Source organism: Mobula hypostoma, chromosome 9 (assembly GCF_963921235.1).
Source record: "Mobula hypostoma chromosome 9, sMobHyp1.1, whole genome shotgun sequence".
Taxonomy (NCBI): Eukaryota; Metazoa; Chordata; class Chondrichthyes; order Myliobatiformes; family Myliobatidae; genus Mobula; species Mobula hypostoma.
In genome coordinates, this window is record NC_086105.1 from 72540806 (window position 1) to 72568117 (window position 27312).

Sequence of the window (27312 nt, forward strand, 5' to 3'; positions counted from 1 at the left end):
TGCAGTGTGTACCCCGGAACAACTTTTGCTGAGAATGAGCCCATTTTGTCAGCATTCAGCCAAGCCCTATGAATGAAGGGAAGCCTTTTCACATCCAATGTTGTTACATGATCTTAATTAATTCATAACAAATGAACTATGCAGCCTCTACACCTAATGATGGAGTTGACAAATTGCACGTTAATAAACTAAATCTAAAATCAGTGTAAGTTCAAAACCCATTGCCCATTAATATAACACCAATACATATGCACAACAATTAAACATTTTGCATAATTCAATAATTTAAAAAATGGAAAACAATTTATGCTTGTGTTAAAAACATTGTTTTTAATTGAAAGTTTTGGAGCAGCTATTGCACACATTACATAGTCATCTCAGTATTTAGCATCATCACTGTGTAAGTCTTAAAGAATTCACACATAACTTACATCACAACATTGTACCTGCCTCCTCTCAGTTTCAACTGGTAGATGAAATGTCACTCATTAGTCAGCAGCTCAGCTTTGGCCTTGCTTACAGTAAACTCATTTTTCATTCTCTTTAATTCCAAAATGAAGCCTTACCGGGAAATGGTGTTTCTTCAAAGCAAGTACTAACTACCCAACAGTAACAGAGGTCCATACCATTGGTGTGGCTTATTGAACTGTAAGTTTATATATGACTCTGTAATTGAAGGGTAATGCATTGGTCCATTGATGCTGAACGTTTCTTAAGCCAATAATATTTACACCTACTGAAACTGGGAAGATTTACTTAGGCATACAGAGCTGCTATAATTAACTCACCAGAATCAAAAATTTTAAGAATGAAATCATATTTTCAAACAGTTTTAGAAGTCTGTCAGAAAAAAATATACAAATTTAAAGCAAATAATCCTAAAACACTCAAAGAAATTTGGGAAAAACTGTCTCAGCTTCTATTGTATGCTGGAGCATCGATTGCTAATGTACTTGCTTCCCGGTGTTTGGTAGGAATACCCATACGGGGGTGGGTGGGGATACCTACTGAAGCTCAGTTCTCCCTCATCTCTTTAGCACTAGCAGTCCAAAGATTAACTTTACCTGCTTTCATTCTTCAATTACTGCTCATTACAGGAAGATTTAACCAGTCGTTGATTTTTGTGAATTCAAAAGCAAGTGCAATGAAAGATAAGAAATGAACCCTTTGATACGTTGTAACCTCATGCTGGAAAGAAATTCCAGTTTGCAAGATACCGAGTAGTGGAGCTTTTGCAAACTATAAGTACTGCCAAAATGGCCCATCGGTTTTGTCCAATCTTTTCCATTCCTCTGTTCACAACATGATTTCCCTAGATTGCAGGGAAACTCCACCAAAGATTAAAACATTTCAAGCAACACACATCAAAACTGCTGGTGAACGCAGCAGGCCAGGCAGCATCTCTAGGAAGAGGTGCAGTCGACGTTTCAGGCCGAGACCCTTCGTCAGGACTAACTGAACGAAGAGTTAGTAAGAGATTTGAAAGTGGGAGGGGAGGGGGAGATCCAAAATTATAGGAGAAGACAGGAGGAGGAGATGGAGCCAAGAGCTGGACAGGTGATTGGCCAAGGGGATATGAGAGGATCATGGGACAGGAGGTCCGGGGAGAAAGACAAGGGGGGGGTACCCAGAGGAAGGGCAAGAGGTATATTCAGAGGGACAGAGGGAGAAAAAGGAGAGTGAGAGAAAGAATGTGTGTATAAAAATAAATAACGGATGGGGTACGAGGGGGAGGTGGGGCATTAGCGGAAGTTAGAGAAGTCGATGTTCATGCCATCAGGTTGGAGGTTACCCAGACGGAATATAAGGTGTTGTTCCTCCAACCTGAGTGTGGCTTCATCTTTACAGTAGAGGAAGTTGTGGATAGACATATCAGAATGGGAATGGGACGTGGAATTAAAATGTGTGGCCACTGGGAGATCCTGCTTTCTCTGGCGGACAGAGCGTAGGTGTTCAGCAAAACGATCTCCCAGTCTGCGTTACAGACTCCACCAAAGATTAAAACATTTCCCCTAGTTTCCTACTGAAATTTACTGAAAAATAGAGACCATATTCTGTTCTTCCCATGTGCTAGTATGTTTTTAAGTGAAAGGCTTTCCAATCATTAAGAATTTCTTTCTCTAACCAAAGGGTACTAAGTGAGTACAATATAAGCGTAAGAGGCCACATATTTCTATAAGGAACACTAATGTAGAACTTCATTCCTGTTCAATAGTTCTAAATGTATCAGATCAGGGCTTTGTACTATTACACCAATGTTAATGGAATGAATTTCAAGGCAGACCACAATTAACAAGTAAAACTACATGAGGGGTTTAGCGTGATCAACAAGGAATGAGCTTCCAGGCATTTATCCCCAGTTACTATGGGATGTGAATATTGTTGGCAAAGTTATCATTTATTGCTTGTTTCAGTGTGCTCTTAACAAGGTTGTATTAACATTTTTGAACTGCTGGAGTGAAGTTTGTCACCTCCCAGTCCAACTGAATGGCTTGCAATTGATTCTCCAGTAACCTTTATCGGCCATTTCAGATGGAGGTTAACGACCAAGCTGGGTTTGGAGTCACATATCAACCAGGATGGATATGCATATCAGATTTGATATTAGCAAGCTAATTAGATTTTTATGATAATTCAATAGTTTCACCATTATTGGTATTGGCTTTTTATGACAGGTGACATAATTAACAATATAAAGTCCCCAGCAGCTATGAAAGGATTTGAATGAACATCTCCAAACCTTTTGATTACTATGTAAGAGTATAATATCAAATCTCCAAGAATTTTAATAATACTTGTTAGATAATGATTAGTATATTAATTTTCTCTATTTTATATTACCTTCAAATATGTACAAAGTTCTTGAATTTGAAAAACTTTTTGTGATTAGAGTTAATAATTCATGGATTTCAGTACACTAATGGCCCTTCATGTAATCACTTCATCCATGTTGACCTTTTTACTAATTCCATTTGCCCACTCTAGGACAACATCATTCTATACGTTGCCTGTAGGAGCAGATCACTCCATATGTTGTCTGTCTCAGTATCTGTCTAAATGCATCTTAAATGTAGTAATTATGTATTTCCATGACCTCCTCTGGCAGCGTGCTCCTGATATTAGTCACCCTCTGTATAACTAAAACTTACCCCTCAGACCCCCTTTAAAATTCCTTCCTTACAGCTTAAACTGTTATTTCTTTTACTTTGATACTTGTTTGGAACAGTATATCTCTATTTTACAGGGTTTTAGACACATTTTTTAGCCTAAATGCTAGGATCAGATGCAATATTTTTATATGCCTCCTCCCTAATTGGAAGTAATATTGGGTGGGGCAAGGGTAAGATGGTGACTAATCTTCCACCTAATCCCTTCAGTATCAGCCTAGACTCTCAACTGTTAAGTCACAGCGTGTCTCCTATAGCAGCAGAAACCAAAGGTGTTCGATCTCAGTCAGATGCAATTCCAAATTCTGCAAGCATTTCTAGCACCCTCGAGTTGAAGCAAGGAAAATTAAATTTGGTAAGTGCCCCAGGTTAATGGTGGCCATTATCATACTGCGATCGTTTACCAGCGCATAAGATTAATAACAGTACTGCAGCCATGGTCTTCAAGCCTTGGGAGGCCGCTCCCAGTTTTATTGCTGTTGAGAAAGTGCAAATACTTTCCCACATGGAAGTTGAAGAGACGACTCCACCAAGTTGTCCTGTTGCAGCTTCTCACTTCTGATGAATTGAAATTACTCTGCAACGAAGGTTTCCAATTAACTCACTCACAATTTATTTGCTCAGAGTGCAAATGTTATTCCACAAAAAAATTGCTATTGGTTAAAAGATTTGCTAAATTTTGTCCTGCATCTTGAAAATACCAGAGTATAAAATTTAAATACAAACTATAACCCTTGGTTAGTTCCAAAACTAATATACTTGATATTAATTTAATTGAATTACAATATAAACAACTTTGATAAAAAGACTCAGTTTACCTGTGAGACATATTTGGTGAAGGCAAGAGACTTTGGTAAAAGGTAATGGAATTATTCAACTAATAGGCACCCAGTATCTCTGGTTAGCAGCCTCCGATCAGAATTGGCAAAAGTAACTATAGTTTAAAATATATCTCAGTACCAATCTAAAGAGAGCACCGATGTGCTTACCTGTATTTAATACAAATCCTGTGGTAGCTTTTGAGTGTACTTGCCAAATATGTGGCATTCTTTAACATAGCAAACTGTCCCACAGATGATTATCAAAATGTTCCAGTCTGTTGCTGTTATAGCATGAAGTGACAGATCCTATGGCTGACCAACACAGGTGGTCCTTGCCCAATTCATCACCGAGGAACTTCAAAAACTAAGGTTAATTCAATGTTGATTTCATTTGCAGATGAATACTCAAGCTTAGATTTTCCCATTGACATTATTTTAAAAATAAATAGGTCACTGCCATTGCTAAATCAACATTGATTAGAAAATCTAGGCTTAAGAGCCAATGTCCCACAAGCTCTCTCTTCCATCTAGTTAAAATCTTTTTTGAGTGGCAGAGCTCAATTTGGATTGTTTACCAGAGTTTGATGTATTTAATCTAAGAACAAGAGACTAGTGCAGGTGAGGCCTTTCGCTCTTCATTATGCTTATTTTTCTGAAAGTCAAACTTAATGAAAGGCTGTAGTTGAGTCTGTAGAGACTTGATTAGGAAGGGTCATGTCTTCATGAGGAAGAATGTCAGTTAATCTTTGATTATTCTTAGTCTAATGCCCTCTTCTGTGCTTAGCATATACTGCTGCCACTTTTATATGCAGCTTGCAGTCTGCTCTTATGTTAATTTATGCAGTTCCTAGCACAGATACCTTAAATTGTTTATAAAAAAAGTTATTAGTGCATAGTAGCATCAAGTTGTGCTTAGTCAGGAATGAACAACTGGCTGCAAATTGCTTTTTGCTGACATATTATTCACATTTCCTGTCTGCAACAATAATTTATTTTTATTTATAGATACAGCACGGAGTAGGCCATTCTGGCCTTTTGCCCGAGCAACTCCCAACAGCACCGATTTAACCCTGACCTAATCATAGGACCAATTAACTTATCCGGTATGTCTTTGGAGTGTGGGAGGAAGCCAGAGCACCCAGGAAAAACCCCCAGATTCCATGAGGAGGATGTTCAGAGACTCCTTACAGAGTGGCGCTGGAACTGAACTCTGAACTCCAACACCCGAGCTGTAATAGCTAGCGTCACAATAACCACTACGCTACCCTGGTGACGAACATGGAAATATTGGTGTGGATCTAAAATGTCTGCAGTGAAAGTTGGTGACTACCTGGATGAAAAAATTTTGGAGAATTTCTCCTCTTGCATATCAACCTTCTTGAACATTTCAATACCCTGCTGTACCATGGCATATCGCAATAACAGTTCATCAAAAACTGCAGAAACATCTATGACCACAAGTTTAGAGTAACACTCGGGACTCGAAAGGGTCATTCTGTATATCCCAAGGTTTAGTAAATAATTTACAGCTGAACATACTGACTCCTATTAGAGCCCTGGATATCTACCTAGAGACTGACATATACTCTAACACTCAATTTCAAGTGAACACTCAGAGAAAGGTAACAACAGATGAGTGAGTTCAGTTAAATATTAGTTTCTTTCTCAGCAGAATTAGCCAAGAGAGTCTGGGGATTGATGTGAATATCTTCATCATCATCATCACCGGCCACGTTCTCGGGGACATCTTTCAGTTCTGCATCATTCAGAGATGCTTTTGCTTTTTCTTCCTCCATCTTCTTCTCTTTTGCCAGCAGACGATAGTTGATGGCGTTTGCGATAAACAGAAAGATGCTGGCCACAATCACAATGATTCCACACACCAAGTACATGTACCTGTAATCTTGTGTGACATCCACCAGCCATCCTGCAAAACAGAAACAAATACCTTTGTGTGAGCATTAGGCAGATAGACCGGTGTTGGTGCCCATGGATAAAGTTCTCACAGAATGTATTTATCAACCCAGAGCCCAGTTTTCTGATTGGCTTATGGTTAACGTCAGTGATAATATAGTTAACCAAGGTAGATGGTATTAGAACGAGCAGTCCCTTCGCCCCACAGTGTCTGTCCCAAACACAATGCTGAATTTTACCAGCTATCTTCTGCCTGTGCATGATCCATATCCTCCATTCCCTGTACATTCATCTGTCTATCCAACACCAATTTCTCTAACTTCCGGTGACCACTCCTCTCTGTTTCCCCCCCTTTGTTTTCCCCAATCCCTCTAGCCCTTTTTACTATTCTCTTTCTGCCTTCTCACTCTCATGATCTGTCTATCACCTATACCTTCCTGTCACTCTTCCCTTTGTTTGATGATCTACTGCCCTCTCCTATCAGATTCCTCCTCCTTCAGTCCTTCACTTCTACCTATCATGTCCCAGTTTCTCACATCATTCCCTCCACCTTCATCCCTTCCCCTCTCACCTGGGTTCACCAATCACCCGCTTGCTCATGCTCCTTCCCCTTCCCCGCCCCCACACTTGTATTCTGGCCTTTGCCCTCCATCCTTCCAGTCCTGTCAAAGTGTCTCAGCCTAAGACGTTGACTGTTCATTTCCCTCTATAGATGCTGCGTAGACTTGCTGAGATCCCCCAGCATTTTGCATTGCTCTTAAATGCCATGGTCATATTTGTTCCACTGTTCCCCCCAACCCCTTCCCCCCAACAATCTGCTCCAGACACCTTCCACTCCCTGTGTAAAAGATTTGCCCCGGTTTTATCCTTTTAACTTCTCCACCACAACCCCAACCCCAACCCCCATCTTAAATGCATGTCCTTCAGTAGTTGACACTTTCACCCTGGGGAAAATGATTCTGAACATTTAACCTCACTGCGCCTCTCATAATCTTATAAATCTCTCTCTTATCTGGCCTTAGCTTTTGCCACTCCACAGAAGACAAGCCAAGATTGTCCAACATCTCCTAATAGCAAATAAGGAGGAGGAGGAGAAGATGGCGACTCAAAGCAGCGCGCGCGGCCGCTCCGGAATGATATCTGTATTTGTTAAGTAGGGGACCGTGCACAATTCTGATTTGATGGAGACAGACGTGAGAGCAAGGAGGAACATCTGGAGAAATTTCTGAAATGCCCGCTTCACTACACTGGTACTATGTGGTCTGGAATCTCCGGAGGAGTAGGCCCCTGAGTCCTCGGCTTTGCTTGTTTTGGCAGCCGGGACGAGGTCGAAGGCACTCGGCAGAGGACGGCGCTCAGAAGGCTGTATCAGAGGGGCTGGTCGGAGGCTCGAACTCTCCAGATGGACTCAGTCGGCTGTGGTCGGGTGCTTCCAATGCGTCGGCAGTTGTCAGATGTCGGTGCCTGGAGGTTTACGGCAGGGGAGTTTCTCCCTTTTTGTTGCCTGCTATCAGGGACTATAGGAGTCGATTGGGACTTAAGACCTTTTTTTTTACTGTGCCCATGGTCTGCTCTTTATCAAATTATGGTATTGCACTGCAGTAACTATATGTTATAATTATGTGGTTCTGTCAGTGTTAATCTTTGGTTTGTCCTGTTTTTGTGTGATATCACTCTGGAGGAACATTGTATCATTTCTTAATGCATGCACGCATTTCTAAATGACAATAAACAGGGACTGAGTGTTCTCATAATCTAATCTAATCTAGCTCATGTTCTAATCCACACAGAAACCTGCTACAGCTCTTCTGCCCTCTTGCCAAAGCTTCCACATTCTTCCAGTAATGGGGCAACCAGAAATGCACACAATACTCTCAAGTGTGGTCTATCCAAACCATTATATAGAACGAATAGCAGAAGGAATATGCCATAAACTCCACAGATTTTCAGAATAGAGAGATGTCCCTATAGAACAGAGATGATGAATTTATTTTATCAGAGAGTAGGGCTTCTATGCCACAGACAGGCTGTGGAGACCATGTTATTGGGTACATTTAAGATGGAGGTTGATAGGTTCTTGATTAATCAGGGCTTCAAAGGAGAAAGGAGGAGAATGGGGTTGAGAAGGACAATAAATCAGTCATGATGGAATGGTGGACAGACTCAATGAATCGAATGGCCTAATTCTGCTGCTAGTTCTTATTGTCTTATAGTTTCTTCCTGCTGTTCCAACTTCCTCCCACATCGCTAAAATATGTAGGTCAGTAATTTAACTGCTGGCTGTAAATTACGCCCAGTGTGTAGGTGGGGGCCGGGGGTAGAACAGGTGGCAGGTGGGGTGTTGATGGAAATGTAGAAAAAATAAAAAAATGGGTGTAGACGTGGAGAGGATGTTTTGTGGGGTGGGGGGGGGGCAGTCTAGAGCAGAGGGCATTGCCTCAGAACTGAGGACCGTCAATTTAGAACAGAGATTTCTGGACATAAGGGATATGGTGATAGTGCAGAAAAATAACACTGGAGAAAAAAGGCTCAAATCTCGATGAATGGCAGAGTGAGCTTGAAGGCTAGATGATCTGCTCCTGGTTTTATTTCTTGTATAACTTCTAATAATCTGGTTTACTGTACGGAGATGAGATGGAACTTTGCTCTACATTAGCTCTGCTCTTCATGACCTGGGAGTATTTGACATTGACACCATGTGTTTGAAATGTTAAGTACTGCTTCCTAAGTGTTAACAGCACATACCTCATAAGACTACTGTTGTAAAAATACAGCTTTTTTATGGGACTCACACAGAGTAAACAGGCAATGTAGTTACCTTCAGAATGGAAGGTCAGCATCCTAATAAGCCTGGAAAATTGAGAGCTGCTGACAGGTTGTAAAGTTATAACCTGCTGTCCATTGACATCATTTACTTTGTTATTCTGAGGTCATTGGATATCACCTAAATACATGCCATTTCATATGAGTGTAAAGAGGTTCCCAAGTCCTCACATCCACTCAAATAACTGATGTGCTTCATTCTGCAGGCGTAAGAGCCACTCAAACGTGTAGTGTAGTGTGGAGACTGGGTCGTAAGTGCCACACTGAAGGAAATGGAGCCACTCTGGCTGAAAAGATTTCCTAGACATTTTTCATATTATATTGTAAGTCAGCTGGAAAAAGAAAAGGAAGCAAATGGCTAAGGTGCTGTGAAGGGAAGCAACTTCATTTCCCTGGCATGTTTAACAATTAGAAGGTTCACTCTCCCAAATGTTCTTGTTCAGAAAACCTCTCTATTTATAGTAGATAGAACAGTACAGCATATTACAGGCTCTTCTTCCCTCCATGTTGTGCTGACCTTTTTAACCTACTCCAAGATCAATCTAACCCTTCCTTCCCACATAGCCCCCCATTTTCCTTTCATCCACGTGCCTGTCTAAATGTATCTCTACCACCGCACCCCAACAACAACAGCGAGTCCAAGAAGCTGAATACTGACTTCAGGAGGAGGAAACCAGATGTCCATGAGCCAGCCCTCATCAGGGGATCAGAGATGGAGATAGCCAACAACTTTGAATTCCTCTGTGTTACCATTTCAGAGGATCTGTCCTGGGCCCAGCACGTAAGTGCCATTACAGAGAAAACACAGCAGCTCCTCTACTTCCTGGAGTTTGTGAAAGTTCAGCATGATGTCTAAAATCTTTCACAAACTCCTATAGATGTGTGCTAGAGAGTATACTGACTGGCTGCATCACAGACTGCTACGGATACAACAATGCCCTGGAATAGAAAATCCTACAAAAAGTAGTGGATATGGCCCGGTCCATCACAGGTAAAGTCCTCCCCACCATTGAGCACATCTACACAAAGCATTGTTGCAGGAAAGCAGCATCCATCAGGGACCTCCACCACCCAGGACGTGCTCTCTTCTCCTTGCTGCCGTCAGGAAGAAGGTACAGGAGCCTCAGGGCTCATAGTACCAGGTTCAGGAATAGTTATTACCCCTCAACAATCAGGACCTTGAACCAATGGGTTAACTTCACTCAACTTCACTTGCCCCATCATTGAAATGTTCCCACAACCTATGGACTCACTTTCAAGGACTCTTCATCTCATGTTCTCAAAATTCATTGCTTATTTGTTTATTTTGTGTTTGCTTAGTTTGCACCATCAAGAGTGTCCTAATCAGCTGCATCACCATCGGTATGGGAATCGCAAGGCACCTGACTGCCTAAGTTGGTGTAGCCTTCCATTGATTCCATTATGGTTGTTATTCTATTATGGATTTATTGAGTCTGCCTGTCAGAAATTCAATCTCAGGTTTGTACATGGTGGCATTAAATGTACTTTGATAATAAATTCACTAAACAGCTGGCAGGGCATTCCATGCAGCCACCACTTTCTGTGTAAATAAAATCTAGCTCTAACATTCCCCCCATACTTTCCTCCAATCATCTTACATTTATTCCCCCTCATATTAGTTATTTCTACCCTGGAAAATGTCTCTGGCTCCTACCATCTTGTACACCTCTACCAAGTCATCTCCTTCACTCCAAAGTGAAAAGCCCTAGCTCGTTCAGCCTGTCAGAAGAACATGGGAACATAAGAAATAGGAGCAGGAGTAGGCCATCTGGCCCATCGAGCCTGCCCCACCATTCAATAAGATCATGGCTGATCTGTCCAGAAACTCAGCTCCATCTACCTGCCTTTTCTCCATAACCTTTAATTGCCTTACTATGTAAAAACCTGTTTCTTAAATATATTCAGTGACAAAGCCTCAACTGCTTCATTGAGCAGAGAATTTCACAGATTCACCACTCTCTGGAAAAAAATAGTTTCTCCTCATCTCCGTCCTAAATATTCTCCCTTGAATTTTGAGGCAATGTCCCCTAGTTCTAGTCTCACCTACCAATGGAAGCAACTTTCCTACTTCAATCTTATCTATCCCTTTCAAAATTTTGTATGTTTCTATAAGATCCCCTCTCATTCTTCTGAACTCGAGAGAGTATAGTCCCAGGCGACTCAATCTCAACTCATAGGTTAACATCTTCATCCCTGGAATCAACCTGATGAACCTCCTCTGCACTGCCTCCAAAGCCAGTATATCCTTCCTCAAGTATGGAGACCAGAACAGCACACAGTACTCCAGGTGTGGCCTCACCAGTACCCTGTATAGCAGCAGCATGACCTCCCTGCTCTTGAATTCAATCCCTCTAGCAATAAAGGCCAACGTTCCGTTTGCCTTAATAACCTGTTGTACCTGCAAGCCAACTTTTTGCGATTCATGAACAAGCACTCCCAAGTCCCTCTGCACAACAGCATGCTGCAATCTTTCACCATTTAAATAGTAATCTGCTCTTCTATTATTCCCTCCAAAGTGGATGATCTCGCATTTACCAATGCTGTATTCCATCTGCGAGACCTGGGCCCACTCACTTAACCTATCTGTATCCCTCTGCGGACTCTCCACATCCTCTGTAGAATTTGCTTTTCCACTCAGTTTCGTGTCATCAGCAATTTTTGCTACACTACACTCAGGCTACGTCCACACTAGACCGGATAAATCCGTAACCGAAGCTTTTTCTCTTCGTTTTGACCCTCCGTCCACACTGAAACAATGTTTTCCTCCCCCGAAAATGGAGCTTTTATAAAACACTCTCCAGAGTGTTTAAATCTGAAGACGCCGGTTGGGAATTGTAGTGTGTATGGGGTAAGCAGAGGTTTTCAAAAACATGTCGTCCCTTTCATCGGTGAAGAGATTATGGCTGTAAGAAATGTTTCCAGGGTGACCCCCCTGTGGGAGTGGGGAAGATGTTGGTGGGGCCACCCGGGGGTCTGTGTGTCCATATGTGTAGCTATTGTAGTGGCTGTGAGGCTGGTATTGTGGCAGTTTTTCAATGTTCGTCGTCAGCCAGGTCATACTGTCCGTGAACTCCCTGTCGGTTGCCTCCATACGCTCCAGTATTTGTTTTTTTAGTTTTAAGTCCTCCTGTGCTAGAGCCAACAGCTGTCCATCATTTGGCAATTTCCTGTTAAGTTTTTCTAGTCTGTAACTGGACAAACGTGCACCAAGTATACCATTTCCTCTTCGCTTGTTTTCTGTAGATGTGTCCTGCGCATGCCCAGTAGGAGGAGATTCACCCAAATACCCGTTTTAATGTCAACAGAGGTATTTTCAAAAATGCCTGCTGTGGACGCCTATCGTTTTTACACGAAACCGGTGTTTTCAAAGTTATATGGTCTGGTGTGGACGTAGCCTCAGTCCCCTCTTCCAAATCATCAATGTAAATGGTAAACAGCTGTAGGCCCAGCACCCCACTCACCACCGACTGCCAACCAGAAAAACACCCAATTATACCGGAGGTGGGAGGAGAAGATGGCGGTGCGCCTGCATGTGCGCAGCCCTCCGGTGAAAAATGATATCGTATCTGTTAAATAGGGGCCGTGGACAATTCTGATTTGATGGAGAATGGACATGAAAGCACAAAGGAACATCTGGAGAAATTTCTGAAAAGCCCGTTCGCTACTGTCGTTACTGTGTGGTCTGGAATCTTTCAGAGAGTAGGCCTCCTTGCCTGCTTTTGGCGACCAAGAAGGAGGTCGAATCGTTCGAACATAGATGGCACTCAATACTCGGTGTCAGACAGCTGATCGGAGCTCGATGTTTTCGGATGACTCAGAGTCGGACTGTGGTCGGGCATGGCAGGGAGAGTTTTTCTTCCTTCTCCCGTCTGCGTGAGATGTGGGACATTTGAGAGACTTTGAACTTTTACTGTGCTCATGGACTTCTTCATCAAGTTATGGTATTGTTACACTGTTTGTGACTATAATGTTATAATTATGTGGTTTTGTCAGTTTTTTCAGTCTTGGTTTGTCCTGTGTTTTGTGATATCACACCGGAGGAAATAATGTATCATTTCTTAATGCATACATTACTAAACGACAATAAAAGAGGACTACGTGTCTTCATAATCATATACCAACTCTCTGTCTTCTATTGGTTAACTAATGCACTATCCATGCCAATATACTTCCTCTGACTCCATGCATCCGTATCTTATTTGTAAGTCTCTTGTGCAGCACCTTATCGAACGCCTTCTGGAAATCCAATTACATGACATCCACCTGTTCCCCTCTATCCACTGCGCTCATTATGTCCTCAAAAAACTCCAGTAAGTTTGTCAAATAGGACCTGCCCTTTCTGAATCTATGCTGCGTCTGTCTAATGGAACCACTCCTTTATAAATGTTTCGCTATTTCTTCCTTAACGACAGCATCAAGCATTCTTCCGACTACAGGTATGAAGCTAACTGCCTATAGTTGCCCGTCTTTTGCCTACATCCTTTTTTAAAAAGTGGCGTGACACTTGCTGTCTTCGAATCTGTCAGGACCTGCCCAGAGTCTAGACAGTTTTGATAAATGATTACCAACACATCTACTATAACCTCCACCAATTCCTTCAGCACCCTGGGATGCATCCCATCAGGACCAGGGGACTTATCTACCTCTAATTTTCTCATCACTCTCTCTTTAGTGAGAGTGATTTTATCAAGGTCCTCACCTCCTATTTTGTCCATAACATCCTTCTTTGGCATATTAGATGTGTCCTCCACTGTGAAGATGGACACAGAATAGTGGTTCAATGCCTCAGCCATTTCCTTATCACCCAATATCAATTTCCCCTTCTCGTCTTCCAAGGGACCTACGTTGACTTTAGCCACCTTCTTCCGCTTTATATATTTATAAAAACTTTTGCTATCCGTTTTTATATTTTGTGCTAATTTACTTTCATACTCTATCTTTCCTTTTCTTATTTCTTGTTTAGTTGTTCACTGTTGCTTTTTCAAGTTTTCCCAATCCTCCAGTCTCCCACTACTCTTCTCGACTTTGTACACATGAGCTTTTAATTTAATACTATCTTTTATTTCCTTAGTTATCCAAGGCTGGCTCTCCCCACAGTTACTATCCTTACTTTTAACTGGAATATACTTTTGTTGAGCACTGTGAAAAATCTCTTTGAAAGTATTCCACTGTTCCTCCACTGTCCTACCAAATAGCCTGTGCTCCCAATCCACATTAGCCAACTCCTCTCTCATCCCGTTGTAGTCTCCCTTGTTCAACCATAATACACTAGTTTTAGATCTAACTGTCTCATCCTCCATCTGAATGCAAAATTCAATCATACTATGATCACTCTTTCCAAGAGGATCCCTGACTACAAGGTCATTAATCTTACCTGTCTCATTGCACAGGACTAGATCTAAGATAGTATTTTCCCTTGTAGGTTCACTAACATGCTGCTTAAGAAAGCCATCACGGATGCATTCTATGAAGTCCTCCTCAAGACTTCCATGACCAACCTGATTCACTCAATCTATGTGGAAGTTAAAATCCCCCATGACAACTGCTGTTCCGTTCTTACAAGCCTGTTATTTCTTGGTTAATCACCTCTGCCACTGCAATATTTTTATTGCCGTGGCAGAGACCCTGCAGCAGATAGTGAGGTCAGCTGAGAAGATCATCGGGGTCTCTCTTTCTGCCATTACAGACATTTACTCCACACACTGCATCCATAAAGCAAACAGCATTATGAAGGACCCTATGCACCCCTCACACAAACTCTTCTCCCTCCTGCCATCTGGCAAAAGGCACCGAAGTATTCGGGCTCTCACAAGCAAACTGTGCAACAGTTTCTTCCCCCAAGCCATCAGACTCCTCAATACCCGGAGCCTGGACTGACACCAACCTACTGCCCTCTACTGTGCCTATTGTCTTGTTTATTATTTATTGTAATGCCTGCACTGTTTTGTGCACTTTATGCAGTCCTGGGTAGGTCTGTAGTCTAGTGTAGTTTTGTGTTGTTTCACGTAGTTCAGTGTAGTTTTTGTATTGTTCATGTAGCACCATGGTCCTGAAAAACGTTGTCTCATTTTTACTATGTACTGTACCAGTAGTTATGGTTGAAATGACAATAAATGTGACTTGACTTGACTTTATTAGGTGGCCTATAGACAACACCCACCAGTGATTTTTTCCCTTTACTATTCTTAATCTCTACCCAGATGGACTCAATATTCTGTTCTGTAGATCTTATATCGTCTCTCACAATCGCCCTGATCTCATCCCAATCAAGAGTGCAACCCCACCTCCTCTGCCTTCCTCCCTATCTTTCCGTATTACCTGATACCCTTGTATATTTAATTCCCAGTCATCTCCACCTTACAACCAGATTTCTGTAATGGCCACTAAATCATATGCCTTAGTACTGATCTGTGCCACAAGTTCACTAACCTTGCTTCTAATACTATGGGCATTTAGATAAAGTACCCTTATACTCATTGTCCTTTTAGAATCTAGAGACCTATGCGATTTTTGCTTTTTACTTTTATGCACTCTATTCTTACTTTTTTCTTCACTAACTCTAGCTTTGGTCTCTGCATCACTTCCCTTTTCTTTTCTGTGTGGGTTCCCATCCTGCTGCCATATTAGTTTAAAGCCTCCCCAACAGCACTAGCAAACTATCTCCTGAGGACATTGATCCCAACTCTGTTCAGATGTAGACCGTCCGGACGGTACTGGTCCCACCTCTCCCAGAAGCGGTTCCAATGCCCCAAGAATCTGAAACCCTCCCTCCTGCACCACCGCTCAAGCTACATATTCATTCTAGCTATCCTGCTATTCCAACTCTGGCTAGCATCTGGCTAGCTTTGTCCTCATAAGACAAGCTTTCTAATCCAGGCAGCATTTGGATTTGTCTTAATGCTCCTTTCTGCTTTAAGTTCACCAGCACTGGGTGCTTGCTCCTGATATAAACCTCTAATCACTGGTCAAAAACTTCTTGCAGAGAAGTGTTTGAGAGAAAAAAATTTTCAGGGTTTATGGACAGAAGGTAATAGTCACTGAACTGATTCTGTGATTCCCAGCAAATACTATGTAGAGACCCCAGCTCCACTCACTTCACACCAATGATTGTGTGGCTAAGTACAACTCCAATGGTGTATTTTAAATTTGCTGATGACACCACTGTTGCTGGTTGAATCAAAGGTGATGACAAATAACCAGATAGGAGGGAGATTGACAAGAGATTGAATGGTGCCACAACAACAATGTCATTATCAGCAGAACCAAAGAACCGATTATTGACTACAGGCGGTCTGAGAGCCAGCTCTCGTCAGGGAATCGGAGTTAGAGAGGGTCAGTAATTTTACATTCCTTGGCATTATCCAAGGATCTGCCTAGGACGAGTACATGATTGCCATCACAAAGAAAGCATGACAGTGTCTCTACTTTCTTAGAAGTTTGCTTAGATTCAGCCTGTCACTTATTTTGACAAACTTCTATAGATGCAGAGGAGTGAGTATCCTAACTAGTTCAAGTTTATTGTCATTCAACCATATAAAAGTATACTGCCAACTGACACAACATTGCTCCAGACCAACTTACACAGCACAGTGCATATAACTCACACGCATAACACATGAAGTAATATTACCATAATAAATTAACAAATAATAAGGTGCATATATGATACAAGTTAAAAAATAAACAGCATAACGTTACTGGTGCTTCATACGTGATGAGACCTGGGTGGTAGCAAGGAGTTCAGTAGTCTTATGGCCTGTGAGTAGAAGCTATTCTGATCCTAACAGTTCTTGTCTTAATGCTCTGGTACCACCTGCCTAATGGTTGGGGGTCAAAGAGATTGTTGGACGGATGAAAAGTGTCATTGACAATGCTAAGGGCCCTGCGTACACAGTACGCCTGATAATTATCTCTGACGGGTGGAAGAGAGACCCCAATGATCCTTGCAACCCTTTGTAGGGACCTGTGGTCAGATGCCTTGCAATCCCCGTACCAGATGGTGATGCAGCTGGTCAGGATACTCTTGATGGTGCTGCTGTAAAAACTGGTTACAGGAGCCTTGCTTGCCTCCATCTCCTCAGGAGATGGAGATACTGCTCTGCTTTCTTGACCAAAGAGGTGGTGTTGAGGGACCAGGTGAGGTATTTACCACCTTCCAGGTCATTGCTTGTTCTCATTGCTACCATCAGGAAGGAGGTATACACTTAACGATTCAGGAACAGTTCTTCCCCTCTAATTAGACATTGAACCCATGAGCGCTACCTCACTGCCTTTTTATTTCTATTTTTGCACAACTTATTTAATTGTGCTATTTAATATATATACATTTATTGTGATTCACAGTTTTTTCCTGTTATGTATTGTGTTGTACTGCTGCTGCAAAGACAACAGATTTCATGACACGTACTGGTGATATTAAACCTGATTCTGATGTGCACTCCCAGAAATTCGGTGCACCTGGATCTCTACACGTAGGTACCGACTGGGTGCAGTGAGAAGTGACTCCTGAACCAGCATGGATAACTTTACTCACCACAACACTGAACTGATTCCACAAACTACAAGTCCTTCAAGGACTCTACAACTCATGTTTTCAGTATTTTTAAAAATTCCACAATTTGTCCTCTTTTGTACATTAGTAGTTTGTCGGTCTTTGTTTACATACAGTTTTTAAATAAATTATCCTGTATTTCTTCATTTTCCTCTAATGCCTTCAAGAAAATGGACCTGAAGGTAGTACCAGGTAACATATAGGTACTTTGATAATAGTTTTATTTGGACTTTGACTATGGGAAATCTACCAACTGACAGGCAGCTAATTAAATTCAGTGCCCACTCAGAGCCTCCATTTAGTCATTTGAAGGAAGGCAGGTAAGAGGCAAGTAATTTTTTTTCCAGTTAGTTTTGTCTCCTAAAGCTTTTAAGCATTTTAATCCTGTAATTTTTAATGCAAAACTATTGACTGTAATTCTGGGCCACAGAATCCATTTGCAGCTTAAGTGTTGTTTTGCTGTTGGATCTACACTGGAATATAAAGGAGGTGTGTTTAACAGCAACAAACTGTGTGTGAACCAATATAGAACCTACAGTAACACACAGAATGCTGGAGAAACTCAACAGGTCAGATAGCATTTATGGAAGAGAATATAGCCTCACTCAGCTTTCTACTCTCATACTCACTTGTGCACCTCCTGCACTTAATATCTGAGTGTAAGTTTGTCGTCTTCTGCTGCTGTGACCCTCCCAGTTCAACGTTTAACCAGAGATGCTCTTCTGGTCACCACTGCTGTAACACGTGGTTATTTGAGTTATTGTCGCCTTCCTGTCAGTTTGAAACTGTTGGGCCAGTCTCCTCTGACCTCTCTCGTTAACGAGGGATTTTCAGGCACAGGGCAGCCGCTCAGTGGATGTCTTGCTGTTTTTCACACTATTCTCCGTAAACTCCAGAGACCGTTGCGTGTGAAAATCACAGGAGACCAGCAGTATCTGAAATACTCAATCCACCCTATCTGGCACTAACAATCATTCCACAGTCAAAGTTATTTAGATCACATCGCTTCCCAATTCTGATGTTTGCTTGGAACTACAACTGAACCTCTTGACCATGTCTGCATGCTTTTATGCTTTCAGTTGTTGCCACACGATCGGCTGGTCATTTGCATTAAGTAGGTGTACAGGTGTACCTAATAAAGTGATCATGGAGTGTAGGCCAGACTAGGGTGAAATGGCTGATTTGTCTGTTAGCAAGACATTTGTGAACTAGATAAAGTGACTGAGGTACAGGTACAATGAAAACCTGCTTGCAGCTGCATCAATCTGAATTGATAACGGTTTGGTTTGGCAGCTGCTCTGTATGTGACTGTAAGAAACTGCAGAGAGTTCTGGACACAGCTCAGAATATTACTGTAACCACCCCCACCCCCCACCACTGTCTCAGTACAGCAGCCCAGCATAGCAGGCTCTTCCTAAACCAATATATTCTACTGTCGTGAAATAAAAGTTCTTAGCCTTCCTGATCACTTGAAGCATTTTGCTTGCATCATACACTGGGATGTTGTCTTCAGTTACCCAATGAGGCAACCATAACCTTTGGCCATGGGCAGATGACCAGGTGGTGCTCAACCTTCACAGAGTGTTTCAACCCTTAACCACTACACTCTCTAGTTGGTGGGTCAGCAGTGATGGTTAAGTCACTTCCCGTCTGCTCCTGACTTCCAGCTTAACTCTTTTCGCCTGCTCCATCTCCAGCAAGAGGCTCTTCCTCCTTCCTCCCCCATCCTCCAAGCTGCTTGGTTCTTGATCTTTTCATCGAGGCCCAGCACAGACAGCAACCTCCATGCTGACCTTCTCGGGAACTCTTTACAACCAACCTCCACGGGGAATAGCCACGTCTGCCATCCCTTGTCGCTGCACTCCTGGACTAAACACTGATACTTCAGGGCCTTTCTCTCATGAATCTCCCTGCATCCTTCCTCCCATGGTACTGTGAGCTCCACCAGGATGGTTTTCTTGTCTTCACTAGACCACAAAATGATGTCTGGTCGTGGTGTGGTTTGCACCACCTCTGGGAGCTGCTGCTTCCTTCCCACATCGACCCTCATCTCCCATGATTTGCAGCAGATTGGATTTAGGCCTCTTTAATATGACTGGTGTGGCCCTCTCTTTGATGAACCTGTTTGTCTCTCTGCCAGCTGGTCTCTGTTTACACCTCTCTCACTCCAGTGTGTCAGCAAGGGACAGCAGGACCTTGTTGTGGTGCCACCTATACCGTCCTCTGTTAGAGCTGTTTTGCATCCTGACAGTATGTGTGCCAGAGAATATGCTTGCTTTACTTTTCAGGTAGGAAACTCCAATCCCTTTATTCTGCAGCTTTCTGTAGTTATCCCCCATTTAAGTATGAATTCACTTTCTCATTCATCACTGTAATGTGAAGAATTGCACATTTCCTCACGTTATACTCCATTTGATAGCTTGTATCCACCCACTCTACCTATCTACATCTCTCTGTAAACTGTGCCTTCTTCACTGAATTGCTTCAACCTACTTTCAGATCAACAGTAAATTTGTCTACAGTCCATTTAGTCCCTGCGTCAAATTCACTCACATGTTGTTAGCAAGAGCAGTCCAAGCACTGATCCCTGTAACAGTGTGACCTCTTTGCAAGTGATAGGAGATTGAATTTCAGCACGAGAAGTAAAAGGATTGGTGATATAAACATCTAAATCCATCCTTTTCATAAGATAAATTGATCATAATGTAATTATTAATATTACAATCGGACACAACATGGGACATTTTAAGAAAAATATGTCTGCAGGGTATATATGGAGATGAAAAGCATTCCTATCCTTCCCTGGTTTCCCTTCAACCTGTTCAGAAAGCCTACATAGTCTTCTCAGTCTTATTTTAATTACAAAAAGCTATTTCCCTGACTTAGTTGCTATTTTTATCATATCCTTCTCACACTGAATTTATACGTTTAATTGGTCTAAAGTTTTACGGTTATTGGGGTCTTGCCTGACGCCGGCCCCCTAGGCCTGAGTCGACGTAGTAGTAGTAGTTTACGGTTATGGGATCATAGAACACTGCAACACAGAAACAGACCCTTTGGCCCATCTTGCCTCTGCCAGCTTGGTCATTTGTCTCCTCCCATCTACCTGCATGGACCAGAACCCTCAATATCTTTCTCATCTATCTACCAAACTGAACCTCTCTTCTATGTTACAATTGAACATGATCTAAATCCACATCTAGCGCTTCCACTGACAGCTCGTTCCACACTCACACCACCCTCTGAGTGAAGACTCTCCCTAAATATTTCACCCTAAATCTCTGATCTCCTGTTCTGATACCTTTTTTAATGAACCACTTTATTAGGTACACCTGCTCGTTAATGCAAATATCTAACCAGCCAATCATGTGGCAGCAACCCAATGCATAAAGCATGCAGACGTGGTCAAGAGATTCAGTTGTTGCTCAGACCAAACATGAGAATGGGGAAGAAATGTGATAATTTGACCATGGAATGATTATTGGTACCAGACGGGGTGGTTTGTGTATCTCAGAAACTCTGATCTCCTGAGATTTTTATGCACAACAATCTCTAGAGTTTACAGAGAATGGCGTGAGAAACAAACACCATCTAGTGAGTGGAAGCTCTGTGGGTGAAATGCCTTGTTAATATGGAAGTTCAAAGTTCAAAATACATTTACGATCAAAATATGTATACATTATACAAACTTGTGATTTATCTTCTGACAGATTTCCATAGTTCAATGCAGAGACTCAGGCCTTCACACCCTGACCTTTTCAATCAGACCTGGTGCTTAACTCCTTGTCGGAACAACAGGTTTTGCCTCTTCAAGCAGCAATCTGAACCGGCCCCTCGCCTTGGGCCTTCACACCCTGACCTTTTCAATCTGACCTGGTGCTTAAATCTCTGTCTGAACAAAGGAGTCTGCTGCATGGATACGGTAGACTTTGTCCCCTCAATTTGGCCCGTAAATCTCCATCCACACATTGTGTACAGTCGAGTCAATACACTCTGGGGCTTGGACCCTGTGGCTTCGATTCAGCCTGTGTCTGACCTTTCAGGCTTTGCCCCACTCTCAGCTGCTTCTCCTTGCCTCGGTTCTGCCACATCGAATTGCCTCCAAGTCCAAAGGGAAGCTGCAGACTATTACTTGCCAGGAAAAGTGTGGTTAACAAAGTATTTAGTTGCTATCCTTGCTTCATAGCCACCGACCAGAAATCGCTGAGGTTTCCCAGCGCCATCTTAAACTCATCAGAGGAGAATGGCCGGACTGTTCAGGAAGGCAACAATAACTCTAACATGTGTTACAACAGTGGTGTGCAGAAGAGCATCTCCAAATGCACAACACATTGAACCTTGAAGTGCATGGGCTACAGCAGCAGAAGACCATGAACATACACTCAGTGGCCACTTTATTAGCTAGAGGAAGTGGCCAGTGAGTGTACGTTGCCATTCACTTTGTGACAATGATGTACACTAAAGATCCTGAACCACATGCCAAGAGCACATAAACAAAATATGTTGGCAAATCTGTTGAAGACCTAGATCAGAGTTATTCAATCAGACATCCCACCCTCTCCTGGAAGTTCCGGGAGTCTCCCACATATTGATAGCGGCTCCCTGATGCTGGGAAATTATATACAATATCCCAGAAATTAATTTTTTGAGAGGGAGAGGGAGAGCGAGCATCCTGATTGGTCTCTCTTCGTGCTAAGCAGACCTATCAATTTTCTCTGTGGGCGGGCTTTACAGTCAGCCTCAAAAATAATGACAGTGTTGCTCGCCGCACTGTTTGCAACAGTGACTTTTCTATTGCCCATAGCGGATAAAAATATGAAAGACATGTTGAGGTGAATTTAACGGGTGTCATTCGTTCATTAGCATAGCTAACATTATTTAAACTAGTTGGCTAGCTGCTAAGGAGCTACTCTGTTGATGTCCTACATGATGAGGCCAAACTCCCTGTAGACTTGCTTAAAGTTGTTATAGAATAAACATGATAATATAAGTACATATTTTAATGTCCCATTTTCTGCATATACCCAACTTGCTTTACAGATTAGATAAAATCACTAATACAAAGTATTACATACACCCTTGGAGGTTGACTGGGGTGGGGGGGGCGGGGAGTGATATGGGGTTGCAGGGGGCGGAGGTGCTACCTCCCTGAAATGAGTTTTTGCAGGGTGGGATGTCTGTTCAATGCAAATGTGTGCAGTATCCTTGTCACTCGGGCGGGGGGCGGGGGGGCGCGGTATCATTGACTGGAGACAGAGACTGAATTAACAGTGTTAATCTTTGTGCGTTAGTTCACCTCCTGAAGCAGTCTGTCAGCTTGGAACAGTTGTCGGTGTGCAATCTGAAAGGGTAAGGCTTTCAGTAAGGAAGTGGGCTGCCTGTAGCTCACCACATCTGTTTTCCAGGATTATGATAACCAAGGCTGAATGAGGGTTTTAGTGGGCCCCCTTAACATGAAAGGGGTGTTCACATGTTTTGTACAATATACATCAGAACAGGAATGAGAATCATTGTCACTGACATGGGATGTTAAGTTTAGTTGTCGCATTAAGCGAGCCCTGCCAAGATGGTGCTAGTCTTATTCATGTTTCTGCCTTCTTACACTCTGCACAGATTTGAACAGAAGGACTGCAATTTTGCAATGACCTGCATATTATTTACTGTACAGCTTTATAATATCTGCTGGAGGGTGTAGATCTCAACAACGATATTGTCATAGAGTCAAACAGCAGAGAAGGAGGCTCCGGGCACGATGGGCCAAATTCTAACCACCAAGTATCCACCAATTCCAATCTCAATTTCCAGCATTTGGTCCATATCCCTTTATGCCTTGGTGGTTCAAGTGCTGGTTTAGATATGTCTGAAATGTTGTGTGAGTACTTTCTTCTATTCTTCCTCAGATTCCCTCTGAACCTCTTACCCTTAATGTATGCCCTCTAGTTTTAACATCCCTGCTACCTACCTGTCATTTATATCTGTCAAAATATTGTAAATTTTTTTTCAGGTTCCCCCTCAGCATCCTTCTCACCAAGGAAAACAAACATTGTCTATTCCAGTCACTGCCCAGAAACAAAGCTTTCCATCCCAGGCAGCAATGTTGTAAATGACCTTTATCCCCTCTCCAATGCAATCTCATCTTCCTGTAATGTGGCCATCAGAAATGCACACCAAACACTAGCTGTGACATCACCGGACTGTGATCTTTATATAGTTGTACCACAGCCTCTCTGATCTTACATTTTATGACTTGGCCAATGAACTTAAATATTCCATATAACTTCCTTACCACCTAATCCATCTGTGCTACATGCTTCAGGTGTTGTTGGACCAGGACTCTATCATTCTGTGTGCATTGCTTATTCTTCTTGGTGCTTCCAAAATGATTCATCTCATGTTTATCAGGATTAAATTCTATTTGCCATTGTCCTGCCCACTTTACCAACTGATCGTTATCTTTATGAATCCCAAAAGCAGCATGGCAGCAGCACCACCAATGTCTGTGTCAACTGTGAATTCATAAATCAAGCCTCCTATATTCATTAATGTATAACTAGAATGATGAGGTTCTCCACACTAGTCTCTGTGGTAAACTATTGGTCACACATTTCTGATCACTCAGGCTACCTTTTACCATTATCCTTTGTCTTCTCTAACCAAGCCAATTTTGGATCCATTTCCCCAACCTACCCCAAAACTCTCAAGCTCTAACCTTATGGATCAATCTCTCATGTAGGAATTTGTCAAAAACTTTACTGAAGTACATGTAGACAACAAATTGTGGATAACATTGTTGTAATTCTGTTGCTGAGATGCTGAGGCATTTCGAGCATAAGATACATAACAGTGGTTGCAAATTTGACTGCACAGGCACACAATTTCAGTTTTCAGTGTAGACAAATATGCAATTCCAAGTATATTATACCTGGATATTGCCTTATCTTCCATTTCTATACAGGTTTATAGTTGGAAACTAAGAAAAAATAATTAAATGTAGAAAAAAATCATCATAGCAAAATAAACATATTAATACAATATAACCACAAGATGGCATTCTTTGAGTCCATGAAACATTCGCTCAATTAAATGCTAGTGCAATAACATTATGCATGTTCTTTAGCCAAACTCTACTCTAACACTTTTGCTGTAGATGACACTCAAATGAATTCCTCTTTAGCTGTGTCATTATAAACTTTTGCAGAGTTTTTTTAATGTGAAGAGACTGAATGGAAGTGAATATTATTTAAATTACACAGAGTACTTCCAGTGAAATGTAATGAGGCTTGTTAAGTGACTTAGTAATTAGCTTGTCTTGATAAGGATACACACAGGCAGACACAAAGATAGAGAGAACAGTATGATGTTAAAATCTTAGCCAGATATATATATAGCAAGGAAACCTAAGACTTTTGTAGAGTACTGTAGTAATTTTATGTATTGCACGCTACTGTTACTGGAAAAAAAAACAAATTTCATGACATATGTGAGTGATGATTAACCTGATTATTGATTAACCTTGCACTCAATGTCAGCTAGCCCAAAGGGCTGATTGTGAACTTCAGGAAGGGTAAGACGAGGAAGCACAAACCAATCCTCATAGAGCCATCAAAAGTGGAGAGTGAGCAATTTCAAGTTCCTGGGTGTTAATATTTCTGAGGACCCAACCTGGAAGCAACATATTGATACAGCTATAAAGAAGGCAAGACAGCTGCATATCTCATTAGGAGTCTGAGGAGATTTGATTTGTCAATTAAAACTCTCAAACTTTCTCATATGTACCATGGAGAGCATTCTGACTGGCTGCATCACAGTCTGGTATGGGGTGAGGGAGCGGGGGGGGGGGGGCGGGGTTCTACTGCACAAGATTGAAGGAAATTGGAGAAACTTAGAAAATAAGTCAGCTCCATCATGGGTACAAGAGTATCCAGGACATCTTCAAGGAGTGGTCCTTCAGGAAGGCAGCCTCCATCATTAAGGATCCCCCGCACCCTCTTCACATTGTTACCATTGGGAAGGAGAATACAGGATCCTGAAGGCACACACTCAGTGATTCACGAACAGCTTCTTCCCCTCTGCCAAACAATATCTGAATGGATATTGAATCCATGAACACTACCTCAAAACTTTTTTTTAATTTCTGTTTATTTTTTGCACTGCTTAATTTAACTGCACTACTGAATAGACAATTATACTTGTAATTCAGTTTTTTCTCTATATTTATTTATCTTGTATTTCATCATACTGCTGCCGTAAAGTTACCAAATTTCATGACATATGCTGGTGATGTTAATTCTGATTCTGATATGGGTTTCTATTGTGGACTGAGAGTGGGAAGGGGGCAGGGAGAGGGAAATCATGGTTGGGAAAAGAGGAATAGAGGGGGGAGGGAGAGGAAAGCACCAGAGAGACATTCTGTAATGATCAATAAACCAATTGTTTGGAATCAAATGACCTTGTTTGGTATCTGAGGGCTGGGTGTGTCTGCACCTGCACCACCACCCCTGTCCCAGGCACTCCTGCTCTACCACTCATCCCAAACTTCCCACGGCACTCCATCCTCATCATTCCCAATATCCTTTGCTCCTGCCAGATCTACAAGCTCGTTCTCCCCAGTACAGTACTGTGCAAAAGTCTTCAGCACCAGAGCCATATATATGTGCCAAACTTTTGCATTTTCAATACATTTCTGGAATTGTTCGAGATTTTAAGGTTTTATTATTCTTTTAACTCTTTCAAGCTGGATATTTGTTGCCTAGTTCCATCAAGTTATGTGTAAACCTGCTGGTGCAGAGTTTGAATAAAGCGGCACCCTACTAAATGACTGCCTCAAAGTGACAAACTTTGACCCAGTTTAGTCATCTTTCATCTGGGTCACAATGTACAAGAAGGAAGAATCTAAAATGCTATTCTGTCATTGCAACAGCAGTATCAGTCGGTATTCATTTAGGACCCTTAACATAGCAAAACAACCCAAGGGAAGTTAGAGAAAAATGATCCAACACAACCTGGCACAGTTCCAAGGACAGGCAAGGACAACTGGAATGGCAGATAGAATATACCGTAGGGCAGTGTATGGTCATGCACCTTAGTAGAACAAATAATGTCAGAGACTGTTTTCTAAGCAGGAAGCAAATTCAGAAATCAGAGGTGCAAATGGACTTGGGCATCTTGGTGCCAGATTCCCTAATGGCTAACTTGCTGGTTCAGTCAGTGGTAAGGAAGGCAAATGCAATGTTAGCGTTCATTTCCAGAGGACTGGGATAATTTATATGGGATTGGTCAGACCATATTTGGAGTATTGTGAGCAGTTTTGGGCCCTATATCTAAGATAGGATGTGCTGGCTTTGGAGAGAGTCCAGAAGAGTTTTACAAGAATAATTCTGGGAATGAAAGAGTTAATGTATGGTTCTAGGCCTGTACTCACTAGACTTTAGAAGAATGGGAATGGGGAGAGAATCTCATTGAAATCTAGCAAATATTGAAAGGCCCAGAATGAAAGTCTAAGTCCAGAGGACACGGCCTCAGAACAGAGGGACATCCCTTAGAACAAAGATGAGGAGGAATTTATTTAGCCATAGGGTGGTGAATCTGTGGAATGCATTGCCACAAGTGGCTGTGGAGGTTGATGGGTTCTTGATTAGTCAGGGTGTCGAAGGTTACGGGGAGTAGGCAGGAGAACCAGGTAGGTAGGGATAATCAGCCAGCCATGATTGTTGATGGAGTAGACTCGATAGAGTGAATAGCCCAATTCTGTGACTACTTCTAGTGGTCTGATGGACAAATGACCAAAGGCTGCAGTGAAAAGGTGGGCTTTCAGGAGAATCTCAAATGAGGACAGAAAGGTAGAAGGGTTACAGGAGGGAATTCTGAGCTCTGGGGAGCAACTGGAGGCCTGGTGATGAATAATGAAGAAATTAATTTCAGGTTTGTCCAAGAAAGCAAAATTAAAGTGTACAAAACGTTGTTAGACTTGAAGTAAATATTGAGATAGGGAGTTCCTCAGGATAAGATTTAAAAT

At 42.0% G+C, this 27312-nt stretch overlaps 1 protein-coding gene across 2 annotated transcripts in view; it reads right to left on the minus strand.

Annotated features, from left to right (window-relative positions):
* Positions 1–315: 315 nt before the first annotated feature.
* LOC134351795 (monocarboxylate transporter 2-like) overlaps positions 316–27312 on the minus strand; it is a 208108-nt gene continuing 181111 nt past the window's right edge. For both annotated transcript variants that reach the window (XM_063058491.1, XM_063058492.1), the window contains exon 5: positions 316–5915. In XM_063058491.1, coding sequence (XP_062914561.1) covers positions 5635–5915 — 281 coding nt within the window. In that variant the 3' untranslated portion in view covers positions 316–5634. The remainder of the gene's footprint in view (positions 5916–27312) is intronic.